The 17,850-nt window shown below is 50.4% G+C and overlaps 4 protein-coding genes across 4 annotated transcripts; 3 read left to right on the plus strand and 1 right to left on the minus strand.

Moving 5' to 3' along the window:
- Nucleotides 1–3,791: 3,791 nt before the first annotated feature.
- PODANS_6_2790 (uncharacterized protein) lies at nucleotides 3,792–5,814 on the plus strand (the record flags this gene model as incomplete). Its single annotated transcript, XM_001910180.1, has 2 exons — nucleotides 3,792–4,552; nucleotides 4,611–5,814. The coding sequence occupies 2 exons, from the start codon at nucleotides 3,792–3,794 to the stop codon at nucleotides 5,812–5,814; spliced, it is 1,965 nt and encodes a 654-aa protein (XP_001910215.1).
- Nucleotides 5,815–10,328: 4,514 nt separating this feature from the next.
- PODANS_6_2785 (uncharacterized protein) lies at nucleotides 10,329–11,616 on the plus strand (the record flags this gene model as incomplete). The annotated part of the gene is made up of 4 exons (XM_001910181.1): nucleotides 10,329–10,383; nucleotides 10,524–10,610; nucleotides 10,726–11,243; nucleotides 11,353–11,616. 4 exons carry the CDS (start codon nucleotides 10,329–10,331, stop codon nucleotides 11,614–11,616), a joined length of 924 nt encoding a protein of 307 aa, XP_001910216.1.
- Nucleotides 11,617–12,518: 902 nt separating this feature from the next.
- Nucleotides 12,519–15,964, minus strand: PODANS_6_2780 (uncharacterized protein; the record flags this gene model as incomplete). Its single annotated transcript, XM_001910182.1, has 2 exons — nucleotides 12,519–15,327; nucleotides 15,375–15,964. 2 exons carry the CDS (start codon nucleotides 15,962–15,964, stop codon nucleotides 12,519–12,521), a joined length of 3,399 nt encoding a protein of 1,132 aa, XP_001910217.1.
- A 689-nt stretch (nucleotides 15,965–16,653) lies between these two features.
- PODANS_6_2770 (uncharacterized protein) lies at nucleotides 16,654–17,632 on the plus strand (the record flags this gene model as incomplete). The annotated part of the gene is made up of 2 exons (XM_001910183.1): nucleotides 16,654–17,296; nucleotides 17,403–17,632. 2 exons carry the CDS (start codon nucleotides 16,654–16,656, stop codon nucleotides 17,630–17,632), a joined length of 873 nt encoding a protein of 290 aa, XP_001910218.1.
- Between the last annotated feature and the right edge of the window lie 218 nt (nucleotides 17,633–17,850).

A 17,850-nucleotide genomic window follows, 5' to 3' on the forward strand; every position in this document is an offset into this window, starting at 1 on the left:
AGTGGGAATGTGGATTGTAATAAGTAAGAGGGTGGGGAGAAAGGTTTTTATGATGGGGGCGGGGGAGAGGTTTTTGAGACGGGGGAGTGCTGCAGATTGCGGGGGGGTTGGAGGGGTTGAGGATGACGGGGAAGGGGGAGGGGAAGGGGGATTGGGGGGGATAAGTAAAGGAGGGATAGGATATGATCGGAGGGGAAACCCGGGATAGGGAGCTGGCGATTTGTCTGTGAGTTTAGGGCGAGGGGTGGTTTGGATTGTTGGGGTGGCATGTGATAGTCTGAGGATTAATTAAGAAATATATCCGAAGGTATCTCAGGTATATAAAAATGACTTTAGTAGGCGAGGAAAAGCCCTTTACGATCACTTCTCCATGATTTCGGTACGATTGCTTAGTCCTTGAGACCCCTTAATATTATCTATGTGAGGTATGCTACCTAGGTAGGTTTGTCCCCGACGTGTGTGTCTCTAATGATGCCCTGCCCCTTCCCTTGTCGGGGGGCTCTAGGCAGGCGGTGTTAACGTGCGGCGATGGTGGAGAGACTGCCCGTTTGGTAGTCACATTGTTGGGGGCTGGATGAAGCCACCGCTTGAACGACGATATCTCTAGGTACCCTTACCACGTTCGCAGGCGGGGACGTGGCCTACGGTGGTGTGTGTGCGCTTTGAGACGTGCATGATCGAGCGGTTGCGCGCGCGTGTGTGTATATGAGTGTCCATTGCGGTGGATATCTGGAGAAGTCAAGTAGAAGAGGTGCGGCTGTTTGCTTGGTTGGTCACTTGATGATGGTGGATGAGGTAGAAGAGTATTTTGGATGATATAATACCTCTGAGAATGTTGCCTTTGAGACGATATGATGCTCGGATGATGAGATATGTCTTTGAGATGAGAGGTTTTTTCGGAATGAGAGGGAGCTCATGATATTGTCTAAATAAATCCATCGGTATCTACCCGGGTGTATTGATATTTTGAGTAAAAGGATCTTGAACACCTTCCCACTTCATAGCCTTCGACAAACCAAGTTAAGTCAAGTCAAATATTAGGTCAGATTTGACTTGTTTGACTTGGTGCCTACCTACCTTGGCACTGGTGTTTTTGAGACGAGTCCCATCTTTGGAAGATGGAGATCTTTAGGATGGGTAGTATCTTGGGAGACGATGACCTTAGAGAAACTATCATCACTCAAGGCTTTAACTTCCAATCCTAAGTTTGTGGCTGCTTTTAAGTTTAAACCAGAGATTGTTCATTATGTTTAACTGCGAAGCAGAGGCTAGGGGTTAAACAGATTTTAAGTTGAGAATCCGTCACAAACAAAGACGCCTACATCCACGAAGAGACCTCACATCCTACCATATATAAGCCTCATCACTCCACTAGTTCCGTACCCTACACACTGCAAAGTCCGATATATAAACCTACCTAATCCCAAGGTACCCAAATAGGGTTATGTAGGTATATCAAATCTATCAAGTCATCCAAATTCATCGGAAATCCAGATTCGCCAGAGTTTCAGCTACATCTGGTTTGCTTATTTGGACTTGTTTAGTATTAGCTTTGGCAGGTCTGATTGCCGGTTTGCAACTCAGACAACCTACCGGAAATGAAGCTTGGATAGCGTCTTAATAATGCTCGGATCTACCTCAAGAACGACAATGCGCCAATGCTGTTGTAGAAAATGACAGAGGTTTTGTTCATACTAAGACAGAGTCAATTATATATATAGATCTTCAAGCATAAAGGTACTCCTAAATATCTTCCTCAATCTTAACATATGTTTTAAAAAATGGAATGTCTTATAATATAACTTGTTTTATTTGTAGAATGATCTTGCAATTCTTGTTCAACGTTAAGAATAACCTTGATAAGTATTTTGTTAGGGAAGAGTCTGGTGGAAGAAGCCACAGTGGCACCCCAAAGTATAGGTGCAAGATAGTTGATTTGGCAGAAAACTGTGGTGTATAGAGAAGGCTATCCAACATGCATGTGTCTGTGCATCCCTGCCATTGGCATTGCTACTGCCATTGCGACTGCCTGGCCTCAACTTGCTTATCAGAGTCGTGGAATTATTTTACAATTAAAAGTAGCAGATATGTTGGAACTAACCAGGTGCCTATTTTCTAAACAACCCTTGGGGTGCTACGGTAGGTACTTAGTCTGAGTGTGAGGAGAAATAAGGCAAGCCGTCTCTGTGAACCTCGGCCGCTTGGCTCAGGCATTGGTGAGGGTGAATCTGCTGTGGTTTGTGTCAGCCCCTGATTCTGGGTATCTAAGCTTAAACTGCTAACTGCTTTATTTGAGAGTTGATGTGATAGGTCAACAGTTACTCCAAGAGAAATGATAAGAGTGGAGTGTAAGCCAAGCTCTGTGGGATTGAGAGTTGTGAGAGTGAAAAGGACAAGCTTGTGGTGGACGCTTGAACCACGTCAACCCCAGATCGGCGCCAGGTGGCGCCCTTGGCAAAAGCTTGTTCCGACAGGGGTCACAAAAGTAGCAACGGTACCTGACTTACAGAAGAACTGTCCAATCATGGGGCGGTATTTGCTCCAAGAGCTTCACCAGGACGACAGACTTGCATGGATGGAGGGTTTGATGAATCTTATCGTTGGATTCACCGTTGCACCGTTGGTCTGCAGGAGGACAGTGGAGTGGGAATACAAATCGGTTCTTTGAGAGACTGTGGGTGCGTGCGGTTGGGGGCCTCCAGGAAATGATCAGCTATGGGATGGATGGTGAGGTGAGGTGAGGGTTGACATCACTTCCTGCCGAGACCCAGCTCACATGAGAAACAGCGGCAGGTCACTCTTTCCCGGTATTGACTGTCATACTCCTCAGACCGAGAGTCTGCCTACATGCGTCGCCAAAACTTCGCTCATCACTGTCGCAGAAGCGCTGACATGAACCTCTGCGGACCGCCACCAACCTCGAGCTCTTGATATCTCATCCCGTCGCGATCCCTAGGCAACACCATCACATGGCAGTGCACTGCCCCTCCTCACCTCCACCCTCTTGATTCCGCGAAACAGCTGCTACTGCCACGACACCACTTATCAAACACACCTATCAACTCCGGATCATCAAGGTGCCCATTCGTCTTTGCATCTCATGCTTACGCCCTCATATCCTTACCGCTGTGTTTCGTGAAGTTTCACTCTGGCCAGAAGACCAGTTGACACCCTACAAGATCGGTCATTCGTGCGAGGCGGGGAGCACCAATCGCGCGCTTATCTACACGTCCTCTTTCGCACCTTCGTAGCCAACAGTCGCTCCTCGTTTCCTGTGCACCGCAATCAATCTTGAGAGGACGCTCCTCCTCACCAACAACCAAATCACCCTCCACCAACCGCCAATCGTGACAACACCCCACCACAAAGCCGTTGTGCCTCCCTTGCACGGCGCCACCGATTCATCCTACCCAAACCACCGGGACCTCAAGCGGCGAGATTACGTCGTGAGCACGCCGACCAGCTCTAAAATACCAGATAAGCTTTCCGAGCCCCTCTCTCGACCCACTTCACCGCAAGCGCGTGGACAATGTCTTGTAAGCACCCTTGATTCAGGGCGCCCCTTTCGCTCTGGTCGTTCTGCTTTCCCTGTTGCCATGCTTCTCTGTGTCTCTTGGCGATCTGCTGTCAAGGCCTCTCGCTGTACACAACGACAAGCAGTGCTCAAACACCGCAAGGAGACACAGCGTCTGCCTGTTCCAGGTCGAGTGACATGGCATTTCCCCCCAATCATGCCAAGCCAATCCCGGTTTGGGCCTTCATTGTGACACTGGACCTTCACTAACCACACAATGTCTTCTTTTGTTTCTGCAGATAACGCCCACCAGACCAAACAAGCGGCACGCAACGTGGCCTGGCACAAGTCGAAGTGGAATATCTTCCCGTACTCACGCAACAAATACACACATGACTCTACCAGCACTGCAGCATGGCAGTCGGCCAATGATCAGGATCTCGAAGGCCACCCGCTGGAGGGGTTGCCGATCGGGCCGTCGGATGATCCAAGGACCCCGGGAATCCCGCTGAACGGCCCCGGGTCGACGAGCAGAAACATCAATGCATCGGGACGGGCCCCTGATACGGCTGATGGCCAGTTTGGAAGTGGTGAGACGTTTGTTGGCTCGAACCCTTTGTCGGCAGGGGAGCAGAAGGTCACTAGCAGTGCGCTTAACAAGTTACCAGCGATGCGCTGGAGATTCAAACGCAGTGTCACTGGCGATGCGACGACGACACCCGAGGGGCCTACTGCCGATGGCGTCAAGAAGAAGAAAAAGGAGTCGAGCAGTTTCTTCAAGCATGTCGAGCCTAAGGAGCCGTTCACGGTTAGGAACCAGATCCAACGGGTATTCTTCAATTCATGGATCAATGTGTTGCTGATTGCAGCACCGGTTGGTATTGTAATTGCCAATATTCACTCTGTCAGTAAGATTGCCGTGTTTGTGGTTAATTTTATGGCAATTGTTCCCCTGGCGGCCATTCTGGGGTTTGCGACGGAGGAGATTGCGTTCAGGACGGGCGAGACTGTGGGTGGTCTATTGAATGCCACCTTTGGGTATGCTATGTTGACTCCGCATGGCGCTTTGTGATATGCTGACCGGACATGATGACAGAAACGCAGTCGAACTGATCGTAGCCATCATCGCGCTTGCTGATCGTCAAGTCGTCATCGTTCAGACCTCCCTCATCGGCAGCATCCTCTCCAACTTACTCCTCGTCATGGGCATGTGCTTCTTCTTTGGCGGGCTGCGGAGACGGGAACAATACTTCAACACCACCGTTGCGCAAACTTCTGCCAGCTTGCTCGCCCTCGCCGTGGCCAGTGTGATCGTTCCGACAGTGTTTGACCGATCCAGCCAGTCGCCACAGAACGATGTTGCCAAGCTGTCTCGAGGCACCTCCGTCATTCTGCTCTTCGTTTACTGCGCCTACTTGTTCTTCCAGCTCAAGACGCACTCAATGGTCTTTGCCGAAGAAAGCCGGAAGGTTCAAGCCAAACCGTTCACCCACCCCATGCGACGCAGCGTCCCCGAAGGCGCCGTCTCTCAGGGACTCGTCGCCCCAGCTGGCATTATCAGCGGCCATGGCTTGGGATCAGAGCAATCCGAGAATGAAAAGATCCGGGAAATGGTGACCAAGCCTCCTATGAGGAGTGCTTCGGGGGCAACCCAAGGCGGCACCGTCAGTAATCCCGGCAAAGGCAATGTAGAGGAAGACAACGACAAAGATGAGGTCACACTGCACTTTCTCGTTGCCATCGCCACCCTCGCCGGGTCTACGGTTGTTATCGCCATTTGTGCAGAGTACATGGTTGACTCCATCAGCGCCATCACCGCCAGCGGGGCTGTTTCTGAAGAATTCGTCGGCTTGATTCTTCTTCCTATCGTGGGCAACGCAGCTGAGCACGCCACTGCTGTAACTGTTGCCATCAAGGACAAGATGGATCTTGCTATTGGGGTGGCGGTGGGTTCGAGCATGCAAGTGGCGTTGTTTATCATCCCCTTGCTTGTTATTATTGGGTGGGGGATGGGGATCGATGCCATGACGCTGAGCTTTGATCCATTCCAGGTGGCGGTGTTGTTTGTTGCGGTGTTGCTGGTGAATTATTTGATAAATGACGGGAAGAGTCATTGGTTGGAGGGGATGTTGCTTATGTGTTTGTATGCCATCATTGCGATTTGTTCTTGGTGTAAGTTTCCTCGCAGTGAAGAGTTTGGGACAGCAAGATTGCTAACGTGGCCATGTGTAGGGTATCCGACCGATGGGAGTAGTATTGCCGGGGGGGCGGATAACAGGACTTTGGAGTTGAGTCTTTAGGGGGGTGGTGATGGCAGGGGGTGGGAGGATGGGGTAACACGATGACTTTTTCTTTTTAGTCTGGCTTGTAGAGTACTTGAGAGGAGGGTTCTCCTAGGTATAAGAGAACAGCATAGAAGGAGGCGGCAGGGGAATTTTTATATGAGGAAGACTCTACACGAGATGTTGAGGGGTTGATGTTGATAGGGGCATGCCCTAGAGAAAGTGATATTGCTGATGAAAGTTGGGGTGAATGTGTATGACTGTTGACTTGAGTCTTTCAAGATTATTGATATGCCTGTTGATTGCGCAGAAGGCCTATTTGCTACTTTGTCAAAGGATTTTGCAGTAGTTTTGAAGGCTTTTTGAGTCGCTTTAAAGGGGGTTTGAACAACTTTGAATGTGTTTTAGGTAGTTCAAAGGGATTTTGAGTAACTTTGAAGGAGCTTTGAGTAGCTTTGGAGGAGTATTGACTGTTGGTCTCCTTTATTTTCCCGATTGGTTCTTCTGCCCATAATGTCTGAGGGGCAGTACTGCACTTTGTAGCTTTAAATATTTAACGGGCAGGGTGATTCTCAAAATTTATCTTTGATCTGAACTTTTGGTGTCGTTTGTACGTCTTTTATCTCAGCTTCTAAATAGTCTTTTGTCTTAGCTTTTAATACCGGTTATCCAAGCCTAGAATGTTGTTTATGTTTATTTAGTCTAAGCCTTCAAGAGAGTTTCTGGTGGTGATGGTTTGTCTTTGGGATTTCTTTTGGGAGATTGTCTGCGTTTTTGAAGTGGTTATTATGTGTGAGATGATGTTGGCTAACGAGGTTCTGAGAGTTGGGGTAGAGTCTTGGTATTGGGGAGGTCATGGGGAAGGGGTGTGAGTTCTTTTTGGGCGATGCGCTTGCGAGCAGCGAAAAAAGGCCGTCGTGAGAGGGCGCGTTTTTCTTGTCTTTACCTCGTTTGCTCGCGCGGGGACAGAGCGTGGATCTTTCGTTTGCGAGTGTAACATGAGGAATATGTTTGAAGAGTTCACTATGCATGTATGCGTGTGTGTATGTGGTAAAGTGCTATTGTGTATATGGTTTAAGTTGGTGGGAGAGCTGAGGTTTTGGCACTGGAAGTTGGCCACTTGATGGGTGACCATGAAACATACCTAGTGTCTTAACTGTGTGATAGCAGCAAAACATATTTGATGAATGGCTGGGTACTCAACATGGTGAGTTAACTCGCAATAGCTAAGGTGGATTTGACGGGTCTTTACTACTGGGTCAGACAAAAAAGGCCATTGGGATGAGATTTGTCTTTGAGATGAGATGTGGCCAAGGCTGGCACCAAGTCAGATCTATCAAAGCCAAATCCAGACAAAAATCTGGATCTATGTTAGATTCCTTTGAATTGATAGATTTGATATGTTTACATAACCCCGGGAAGAAGGGTTATAAGCGAAAATCATGACGGAGATCATGATGGAAACATAGCTGGTCTCTACAAGAATAATGAACGGTAATCTATCAAAGCATTCGGAATCTCTTATCTAAGCTTTGGACGTATATAGTCTAGGCTTTACCTATATATATCCAAGCTTCATAAGTGTGTAATCTAAGCTTTCAGTGTCCATGATCTCAGCTTATGATTGCTTGCCCATCAAAGATGTTCTTTTTTCTTACAGACCGTTGAAAGCATTTCTTTTGATTTCGCTGGGGGGTAGCCAGATCGTTTGAATATTATTGGATATTTTTGCTCTCTTCACATGGTACCAGTTCAGCCAACGTGTCTAGAAAACGCCTTACTGTATGTATGCCTTGACCCTGGATTTCACCACTGCTGCGCCATCAGCAACCATGTTTGAAAATTTGTGAGTGGCCACATCATCAAGCCACCTTTTGTTCCAAGGAGGACGGTGTCCCAAGCCACAGCTTTGGCAGGGGTCTTGGGAGAGAGGCAGGGAGGCGCAGCCATAGATGCTCGGGTTCGCGCGAAGGCCAGTTGTTCATCAGTTGTCAGCAGATACGTTTTTTAGCCAGGAAAATTTGATTCTTGACAGCCACAAAACAAACGTTAAAGGACGTATTATCCCAAACCTGAGCAAATACCTAGGTTACCTTGGCTGAGAGACAGCTTTCTTCACTGGCCCCCACAGAGAAACGGTGCGTTACGACTGGGCAAGGACCTTACGTTTGCGAATTTTCGCTCTCGCGTGCTATGACTCCGACATGTGCGCATCACTTGGAAGCCTGCCCCTCATGGCGAGCCGCGGTCTGGACAAATAAAGAAGGCACAGCACGCATTCTGATCCCTACAACTTTTGTATTCAAATATGATGGCGCCATTTCTCCCCCCGTCGCCGAAATGGGGTGACATAATCGTCTCGGCGGAGAACTTTCGAGCTGTCAGACCCCCTGTTGGTCCTACGTCTCGTAAAAAAAGAAAAATTCGATCATACAGGCCATAAGCAGTGTTGATCAGTGAGGCAAGTTATGCTCTTCTTCTGGTTCAGAACCGCTGAGCCCGCACACAAGGCAAGTCGGGGGATTGCGGAGAGGCTTAGTCCCGCATCGTGACCAGAATTCGAACACCGAACGCGGCCCGGGACGTGTGCTCGCAGTGGCCTTCCGAATTTGCCCCTGTACTCCCGCGTGCTGGAACGGCGGGTCCCTCGGCGACGTGCTAGCCACTGAATGATGTCCAACATGCCTGACTTGAAGGTTTTGCTGTCTTCTTCCTCCATGATGGCTCCTTTGTTACTTACTTTTCTCAAATCCTTCCGCCTGTTTGGGTTTTGGTCAGCTTGCACAAAACTTTTCACACATAGTCATACGAGTACTCCTCACTGCTCACCTGTCGTTACCCCATAGCGGTCGACCATATCGCCCCCCGTCAACATGACCGTCACCAACCCACTCCCTTCCCGGCCAGCGTCTCCTCAAAAGCAAAGAGACAGCAAAACGAGCAGCACCGCTTCGCGAACCCGACACCATGAGGACAAAACTCCCAAAGACCTTTCCCCGTCCTCCTCTCGCAATATGTCGAGCGCGGAAGTATTCCAGAGTAGAAGACATGTTCTCGTGAAGACTGCTCATTCTGCCAAAGATCTTCCAAAGCAACCCGCCGGCGTCTACGGCAGACGTTCCTATTTTGGCTCGGTCGACCAGAAGTCCGAACAACTTCTTGCAGCCAAGGGTAAGGCCAAAGAGTATGCAGGTCAAGTTGTGCCGACACCTTCCACCCAGAAGCCCAAAACGGCACCAAGTGACCAAGAGCACAAGAATTCAAGATGATCCCATTCGTTCGGCATCATGCAAGTTTCCCGGGACTTCAAAATCGTCTATATGCCGTTGTGTCATACTCTTCTAGCATCATCACTATGCTTGAAGATGTTGGTATTCGGCACGGTCGTGGATGCCGTCGGTGCAGATCTCATTTTTGCTTCACGTCGATCTCGGTGCCGGGGATCACCATTATGTAGAGAGCTGTTGGTTTCGAGGGCTGTTGGCTTCAGAAATCATTCCCTTTCTTCGACATATCTTCGTTTTTCTTTCCCGACGTTAGATGGAGGAATACACAACGCAAGATAGGCGGCATCAACATACCCGGGAGGTTGGACCCTTTTTTGGGATACACATGGAGTGTATTGATGGTCAAGGTGGAGAGAATAGGGGGTAGCTCGTCTGTATATAATGGCCAAAGATGTTGGAGGCAGGGCCATCGGATGGTTGCTAGACAGGGCGCATCTCTGTAGATAAAGAAGAGAAGAAGCACATCCATATTATGCCGGTTGATCACTAAGCCATCTATTTCCTGCATATTATACCCACCATTACCCAAAGCCTTGCTGCAAGTTCAAAATAGTTCGAGTATGGTGTGTGATTGATATCCACAAATGAGAAGATGCCGTCCCGCCCGGAGGCTGCAACCACCACCACGCGCCATTTTTGTTGGTTGTTCCCGCAGCCTTGTGGGATCAAACACTCATTCTTCCCAACGACATCATCGCAACTACCACCAACTAGATCTCCGAGAGTAAAATTGGATGCGCACACTTTAATAAGTCTGTATCATATCTCTTCTTGGCCATTAGTGACACATTGAAGCATGAGCGCTAACGCACATTCCAGGTTATTGTACTCATTAGGAGGAATTGCTTTCTCCCATCCAGGCCTCATTCCGCTCTCTCTGCGTTGTCTTGGTTGAAGAAATCTCACCCTCCCAAGGTCGGATCAGTCAACATGCATCATGGCTTGCATGCCTTCAGCGCCCATCATAGGCGGTCGATTGAGCAGCATCTGCCGGAGTAGCCTGCTGGGCATACGCTCACCACGTGGAGATGGAGCGCCTTGGTGCTTGAGAGTATATTGGCAAGCACGAGGCTCTGAATAACCGATGATGGGTGTGTGAGATAACAGCCGTGGCAGTTTCTCTGGAAGTCGTGAGGTTTGGCTGCCATTAAGCTACCTCCCGCGGGGACCGCATAGCTCTCTCCTTCACGGCTTCTCTCTTTCACGACATCATCGTAAAGGAGACAGAAAGATATACTGGCGATCATGGAGTTGGACAAGCTTGATCTGGAGAAAGGGTTGTCCATCCAGGAAGTCACGAGTAAGTACCAACAACTCTTTATCGGCCTGCATTCTCTACCAGACCGTAAGACTCTGAGGGCTGCCGTCTTTCTCCACGAAGTTTGGAAGAGTCCGCCATTCTAAGAGAATTCTTCCATATACTAACTCCTTAATCACTAGGCAGTGATGGTAGCCCCATCAGCAACACGGAAATCCTGAATAGCTCAGATTTTCCCTTCCCAGAGGCTGGAGGAGACGACAGCGGTGGTAAGTATACTCCCTGGTCTACCTTGCGCACGCACCTGCCTGGTTGCAGGCTGACTCAACCCAGAACAACCGTTCGTACGCACTCAGATTGCAGAAGAGAGACAAGGATGCTGAGAGTGGCTCTTTTTCCCTGCCTGCGAAGCACAATTCTCCTTCATTTTGGACCACTGGGCTGCCAAGTCCAAAGAGACCTTCCAAGAGGTGAAGGAGTTGGAGAAGGAGAACCGAGCACAGGGGCAGGATGACTATAAGAAGTGCCTGACGAAAAATGCTTTTGGTCGGAAGAAGCAGGAGCTTGTCGACAGGCTTACGATGGAGTGTAAGGAACTCGGTATGTCTTTTTATTTTGTAGTCTGGAGCAAACTGTCAGAAGAGACAGGGCTAACCCACGACGGTCTGTATAAAGGGACGGTTTTCACACTCGCCAACACCATCATGCATCAGCATTCGCCCAACCAGAACCTGACAGAGCAATACCATCTCTGTTGTTGGGACAGAGGACTGGACCCTGAAAACTCGGGCCGTGGATTGCTTCCTGAAGGCTACCGGTCTCTAGGCCCACGGCCCAGCGCCATCAACGACTTTGTAGTTTCCGCCGCGGAGACATTGAGCAAAGCAGGTTCTATCGTCAAGGTAATTCTGTTCTAGTTGACAAGTCTGGTCCCACAGATCTTGAGATGCTAACACTGGATGTTCTACCAACTCTTTTCTCCTCCGCCAACCAGAGCCAGAGACCCGAAAGTCGTTTACAATGAGCTATCCCACCCTCCGCATCCTATCACATCTCTTTATCGTCCTCATGGCAGTGATCTTCTTCGTTCTTCCTGTTATGATAATGTACCTAGTGCCCATGAAGAAAATTGACAGTATGATGGTTACCATAACCTTCAGTCTCTTATTCTGCGTTGGGTCGTTCTACTTTGGAGGTGGAAGCGGCGGGCTGCAGTCAGACCACAAGTTCCTGTTTCTCTTGAGTCTATCTTCAAAGACTTGTCAGATAGATTAGTACTAGGTGAAGGAATGATATTCTTTTCATATTTCAGCTAGGTAAACAATAGATCCTGTGAGTACCTACTTAGAAAGCTTGGATATAAGACTAAGAGTTGCGGTAAAAGTACGGGGGAGTTAGGATCTTTGGTAGATAAGAAAGCGGTTGAAATTCCCCCTTCATACTTGAGTTATTACACCATTTAAAATCCTATCCCAACTCTAGATAAAACAATCCAAGCCTTCACCACCCTAATTAGACCTAAGCCCTAATAACCTTCCATCTAAGCAATAGTTAGCCTTTATCTAGATATTTACCATATTTAATCCTAATACTTACTCTCCTCAATCTAAGCATCTACTATATTTAATCCAAGCATTAAGGGTCCTCAATCTAAACATTAACGGTCCTCAATCTAAACATTAACGGTCCTCAACCCAAGCATTGACGGTCCTCAATCCGAGCTTCATAGACTAGTATACCATGAACAAAAGTGGTATTAAAACTCGACTAACCATTCCCAAAAAACTCGTGTACCACAACACAAAGTTATAGAGGTGGGAGGTGCAACAACAAAACCCAAAGAAAAACGCCCAGAAGTGGAAGAAGAAACAAAAGAGAAGAGAAAGATATCGAAACTACAAAAGCATACTCAACAAAGAGGCTATATCAGCACGTGTAATCCTGTACACCCAGCCCCAACCCCAAGCCAGCCAACCAACCAATCCCTCCCTAGAGATATATCCCTATCCCATGTCCTTATTTCCCATTTTCTGCTCTTCGTTTCCCTGTTTACAATCCCAAGCAGAACAACACTTGAATAGATCCCCTCCGTTTCCCTCAACACACACACACTCACACACACAAGAACTCCAACACCCCCCAGCAAAAAGAAAAAAAACCCCCGCTTATGTCCCCCCCTAAGCAGCACTAGCACTCACACTCCCCTCCCTCTGCCTCCTAACAATATAATAAGTAATCAAACTCTTCGGATCCTCCCTAACCCCCTTAACCGCCTCCCAAAACCTCCCCTCCCCAACCCTCGCATGCATCACCACACAAAGCAACACCGCATCCATCCTCACCGCGCTCTCCACACTCTCCAGACACTTCGCCGCCAGCCCCGCCAGCACCTCCAGCTCCCCCTCACTAGGCACATACCCCTCCCCCCTCTGCTCCATCATCTCCTTCAGCACATGCAAGCCCATGCTCACAACCCTACTATCCCTCTCCGCGTCATCCACATTCAACCCCTGCATCATCCTCGCCAACACCATCACAATCTCCCCCGCATCCCCCAACATGACCAGCTCACCGGCCAGCAACTCCAACCCACTAACCATGTGCGTCCTCCCGTCGTAACACGACCTCGCCCTGAGCAAACTCTCCAATCCCCGTGAGACGTGAGGCTGAAACCTCGCTCTCATCTTCTTGAGCATAACCTTGATCGTGGCCAGCACTTGAGCCTTGACATCCTGCACCTTTTCCGGCGCAAGGTTCGGCAGAGGCGACTCGAGGTACTCAAACAGCCCAATCAGCAGGGCATCAAACTTCTCATCGGTGATCAAGCCCTTGTGGTTGTTGCTGTCCCTGATGATGGATTGCAACTTGCGGAACCCGTGCACGTCCAGAGCCTTGGCCTTGACCTTAGTAATTCCGCTCTCCAGCAACCGCGAGTTTTGCTTGAGTTTCTCGGGGGACATGACACTGCCCTTACTGATGTCGCCATTCTCGCCGGTGCTGACAATGACCGGGGCCGGGCGGAGCAGTGTAGCCGCGTCTTCGTTGACCGGCTTGTCCTCCAACACGGGTGCCTCAAAGGTGGGTTTTGGCGGAGATTGTTCCGCCGTGAAAGGGTCCTCATACACCTTTAGGGTAGTCGGGCTCGTGGTGGTGGAAACTGGCTCGACGATCTGAGGGGCGGGGCTAGGTGGTTTTGATGTGGGAAGAGGGAGCTCAATCTCTTCGTGATCATCGACAGACGGGACTGCAAACTCCTCTCTTGTCCGAGAGGGTGTATCCGACAAACTGGGAAGGGTTTCCACAGACTCTAGGGGGCTTGGCTCATAATGTCTATCATGGGGTGGTGTGTGTTTGGCCACGGATATCGTAGGTACACTCAAGTCCACTGTACTTGCTCTCGGGCTACTGAATAGGGGTTGACCAATCCTGGAAGGCGTATTGCGCAGCGATGCAAATTTGGGAGTTCCTGCTCTGGCGGGTGTTGGAAGATTCGACTCGGGCTGATTCGGACGGGTCGGCTTAGGGAGTGTCCGTTTCGGAGAGGATGATATGGATTTTGGGGTAATTACTGACTTTGGCCTTCGGGAATCCGGCGGGCTGGTTTGCTCGCTGGAGGCTTGGTCGTGACTTCGTACCGAGTAGGGTCCTGCAGTTGCTGGCCTAGGAGCAACCTCGGGTCTCTTACGCCCGGGTCTCATGGGTGCACCAGAAAGTCCACCAGTGGTTGACTCGGGTCGCGTGCGGATAGCCATTGGCTTGGGTGCTGTTGCTGCGGGAGCTTCAGAGGATCCTGTGGCCGTTCTGACCGGTGAGAAATGTGCCATGGCCGAACCAGGCCGTGTGGGGGGGTTCTTGGTGGAAGTCCCCGCCATAGCCTTCTTTTTGGCCATGATCGCGTCGCGAATGCTCGGTTTTGGTGCCTCCATTGTACTCTTAGACAAACCGAGTCCTGGTCGAGCTCCGCCTGCGACTGGCTGTCGCTTGACAGGGTTGGGATTGTTGGCGTCGTTTCTCAAGAGCTTTTGCGCTGTTGCGTCGAGCCCATCCATGATAACCTCTGCCCTCACAGGCCAGATGGCATTGAACTTCCAGAACGTCGCGCGAGCCTTCTCTCTTACTCCTGGGTTAGCATCCCCGAGACCCTTCTTGATGCACTTCTCAATGACCTCCAGGCCTCCCGTATGTTCCACATGATGCTTATGATGTGCTTCCTTGACCAAGATGGTCTGAAGCCACCCGCAAGCGTAGAGTCTTGGCTGGACGTTCTTGTCCTGAGTCGCAAACCAGATATGTTGCATTATTCTTGGTGTCGTTGTAACATTGGAGATGATGGCATCGACCGTCATGTTTGCTTGCTGACTGGCCAGTTTCTTGGTCGAGGCGGCAAGCTTGATGAACGTTTGCATGAGTATCTCCACCATAGGATCGATTCCTGGGCCAAACACCCTCGCCAAATCCTGAATAAGATTGCATCCATGGGTGCACAGGCTCGTTCTTAGCGAGGTAACGGCCTTGATCATCCCGTCCAAGAGTGCCCGAAGCCCATCAAGGAATCGTTCAGTGAAGTCTTGCGGAGCATTGCCAGCGACAAGTTTGCGAAGCTTAATCACGTTCTTTTCTCGCTCCATCCAATTCTGCTCTGTCTCCCTGCCCTCGAAATGGGCGTGCATGTCTCGTAGTATCTCGTCCAGCTCGCTCTTCGTGTTGACGTATGACGGTTCCACCGGGTCCGAGGTCTTGGAGCTATCGGGAGCTGGAGTAATCGGGCGGTCGATGGCATGGGAGGATGCGCTGGCTGAGAGGGCTGCACGAGAGGCTGGGCGAGAAGCAGGACGGGGGTGATGCTCGTCTATCGAATCTGCTTGTGAGGCTGACGCAGAACCGGTAGGGATGAGCTCTTTTACGATCGCTTGCTCGATAGCTGGTCGAATTTTGCAATTCTTCAACTGCCTCTTAAGGTCCGATTTGGCCGTATTGGGGGCGTTTCTGGTCAAGTCAGCTTATATCCTATACTTGATAGCTTCGGGGCATACCTGAACAATTCGATGACAGTGGTCTTGGCAGTGTCGCGAACAGTGGCATCCGCGTCCTCGAGCAAATCCATCAAAGATGGCACATAGCTCCTAAACGGCATGCTACTCTCCTGGTGCATCTGAAGGAGCCAGTGCAAGCTTGACTCCTTTGTCCTTGGGTTCTTCCCGGTCATGGCCAAGTTGCGTACTGCGCGCTCGACTTGTTCAGGCGCCACCTTGTATATCGTGACAAGAGCCTGTGTCGCGATATATCGAATCTTATCTTTATGATCGCCCAGTTTCTCAGCCAGCAGCGGCAATGTCCCTGTGCGCGCAACCTCCTTCGACAGGCCCTTGGGATCTTGCTTTCTCAGTCGGGTGAGGAGATGGTTGAAGGTGCCAAACCCAGCATTAACGAGAACGCCATGTTGAGAGCTGGACGCAGATCGGAGGGCGTCGAATAGTGGCGCGATACATGGCTCGGGGATGTAGTGCGACTTGATGCAGGACTTGGCTACGTTGATGTGTTGAATCTTGGTGTCGACAGGGGCGTCGGTGCGCAGGATATTGGTAAGGTCGATGACCTGCTGCTCAGAGATTGGTTCCGCCATATCCTCCAAAGCAGAGGATTTCAGGTGTGATTGCGATAAAATGGATGGAGGAGGTTGTCGAGGTTGCGGGACCGGGTCGAGGTGGTATGATTAAAGGTCGGTCGCTGTGGTAGGTTGCGGAAAGTGGCAGAAAGAAAACAAAACAAAAAATGAGCTGCTTATTAAGTTGCCGGCCCAGGGTTTTTATCAGCAAGCTTTCGCGACAGGATGTCGGCAGTCGCGCCCGTTATAGGGCTCCAAAGACGCGCAATCGCAGGGTCGAAAGAGTACACGCGGACCTCGACTTGAAGCTTCGTTGCCGTTCCTTGTGGTGGATTGCTAAGGTAAATTTGGCTCGACGTCGATGAGGAAGGGACACAGACCACAATTCTGTTTGCGGGATGTTCTCTGCAGCTTTTCGTCACCCCTTGCCCGCACCAAGTGGAGCACGGGCCATGCAAATGATTGCTGTCAGGGGTCTCGGCATCCTCAATTCCCCGCAATTCCCCACCCCCTGTTGCTATTTCCCCACCTCTTATCGATATGCCCCACCTTCTAGAACACCACGCTGTCGGTGTTGGTGCGCAATGTAAGCGGCACCTCCCTGCATACAGCTGGACCCGATATAAGCTTGAGCTGGGAATAGCTTCTACCAAATGCCATTGTTTATTTTCTCCCAAACATCATCCTTCCCTCGTTAAACCGCAATCATGACCTTCTACGAACAAACCCTAGCCCCCAGGCCTACCACCATCCTCGAACCCCCCATCTCCCGCCCATCCGACGCCCCATCAGCAACCCAATCTCCCATCCCAATCCACCCCCCTAGGGACACCACCCCCAATGACCCCAAAACAACCACCATTTCCTCCCCCAAACCCTTCCCCCTCCCCACCCTCCGCCTCGAAAACCGCAACCTAACCCACCCCGCCTCCGCCCTCCTCTTCACCTCCATCAACCCCGCCACCGTCCTCCCCGACTGCCTCCAAAACGTCCTCCGCCTCCTCTACCACACCCCCTCCTCCCACTCCTTCACCCCACCCCCAACCCGCTCCGTCACCCTCATATTCCGTGACATGGACGGCGTGGCCTACACAACCGGCACCGACCTCGACCACGACCACAAAGAAATCCACTTCAACCTCAACCACATCTCCAACGTAGCCTCCCGTCCCAACAGCCCAACCCGCGTCCGTGACGAGATCATCGGCGTCATCACCCACGAACTGGTCCACTGCTACCAGTGGGACGCAAAACACACTTGTCCAGGGGGGTTAATAGAAGGGATCGCTGACTGGGTGAGGCTGAATTGTGATTTGTCCCCGCCGCATTGGAAGAAGGAGGTTGATGGCGGTATTGCCCCCCCCCCCCCTCTCTTTTCCATTTCAACCCCCTCTCCCTTTTTACCCCCTAATCCAATCCCCAATCACCGCCCACCCTTACTAACATACCCAAAAAGCCTGGGACAGAGGCTACCAACATACAGCCTACTTCCTCCAATACCTCGAAGACATCTTCGGCAACAGCACCATCCGCCACCTCAACGACCACCTCCGCCACCACAAATACCACCAGGACTCCTTCTGGGAAGAGCAATTCGGGCTTGGGGTGGAAGAGTTATATGAGGGTTACGTCCAGCATCACAAGGAAGAGGAAAGGAAGGTTAAGAAGAAGCAAGACGACCTTTGACTGTAATCCCCCGCAGCATATCTATACTATACGAGTTACGAGACACGATGATACCTACAAAGATATCCTCTTTTTTTTTGGCAATATTCTGCTATATTTCTCAAAAAAGATAGCACGGGCCTATAGTCACCCCTAACAAGAACACCCAAGCCTGACCACCCATTTCCCTGTTATGAAAACCGTTCCTAACGCCCAAAACACCAAACATATATAATGTA

This window comes from Podospora anserina, chromosome 6 (assembly GCF_000226545.1).
Source record: "Podospora anserina S mat+ genomic DNA chromosome 6, supercontig 2".
Classification (NCBI taxonomy): domain Eukaryota; kingdom Fungi; phylum Ascomycota; class Sordariomycetes; order Sordariales; family Podosporaceae; genus Podospora; species Podospora anserina.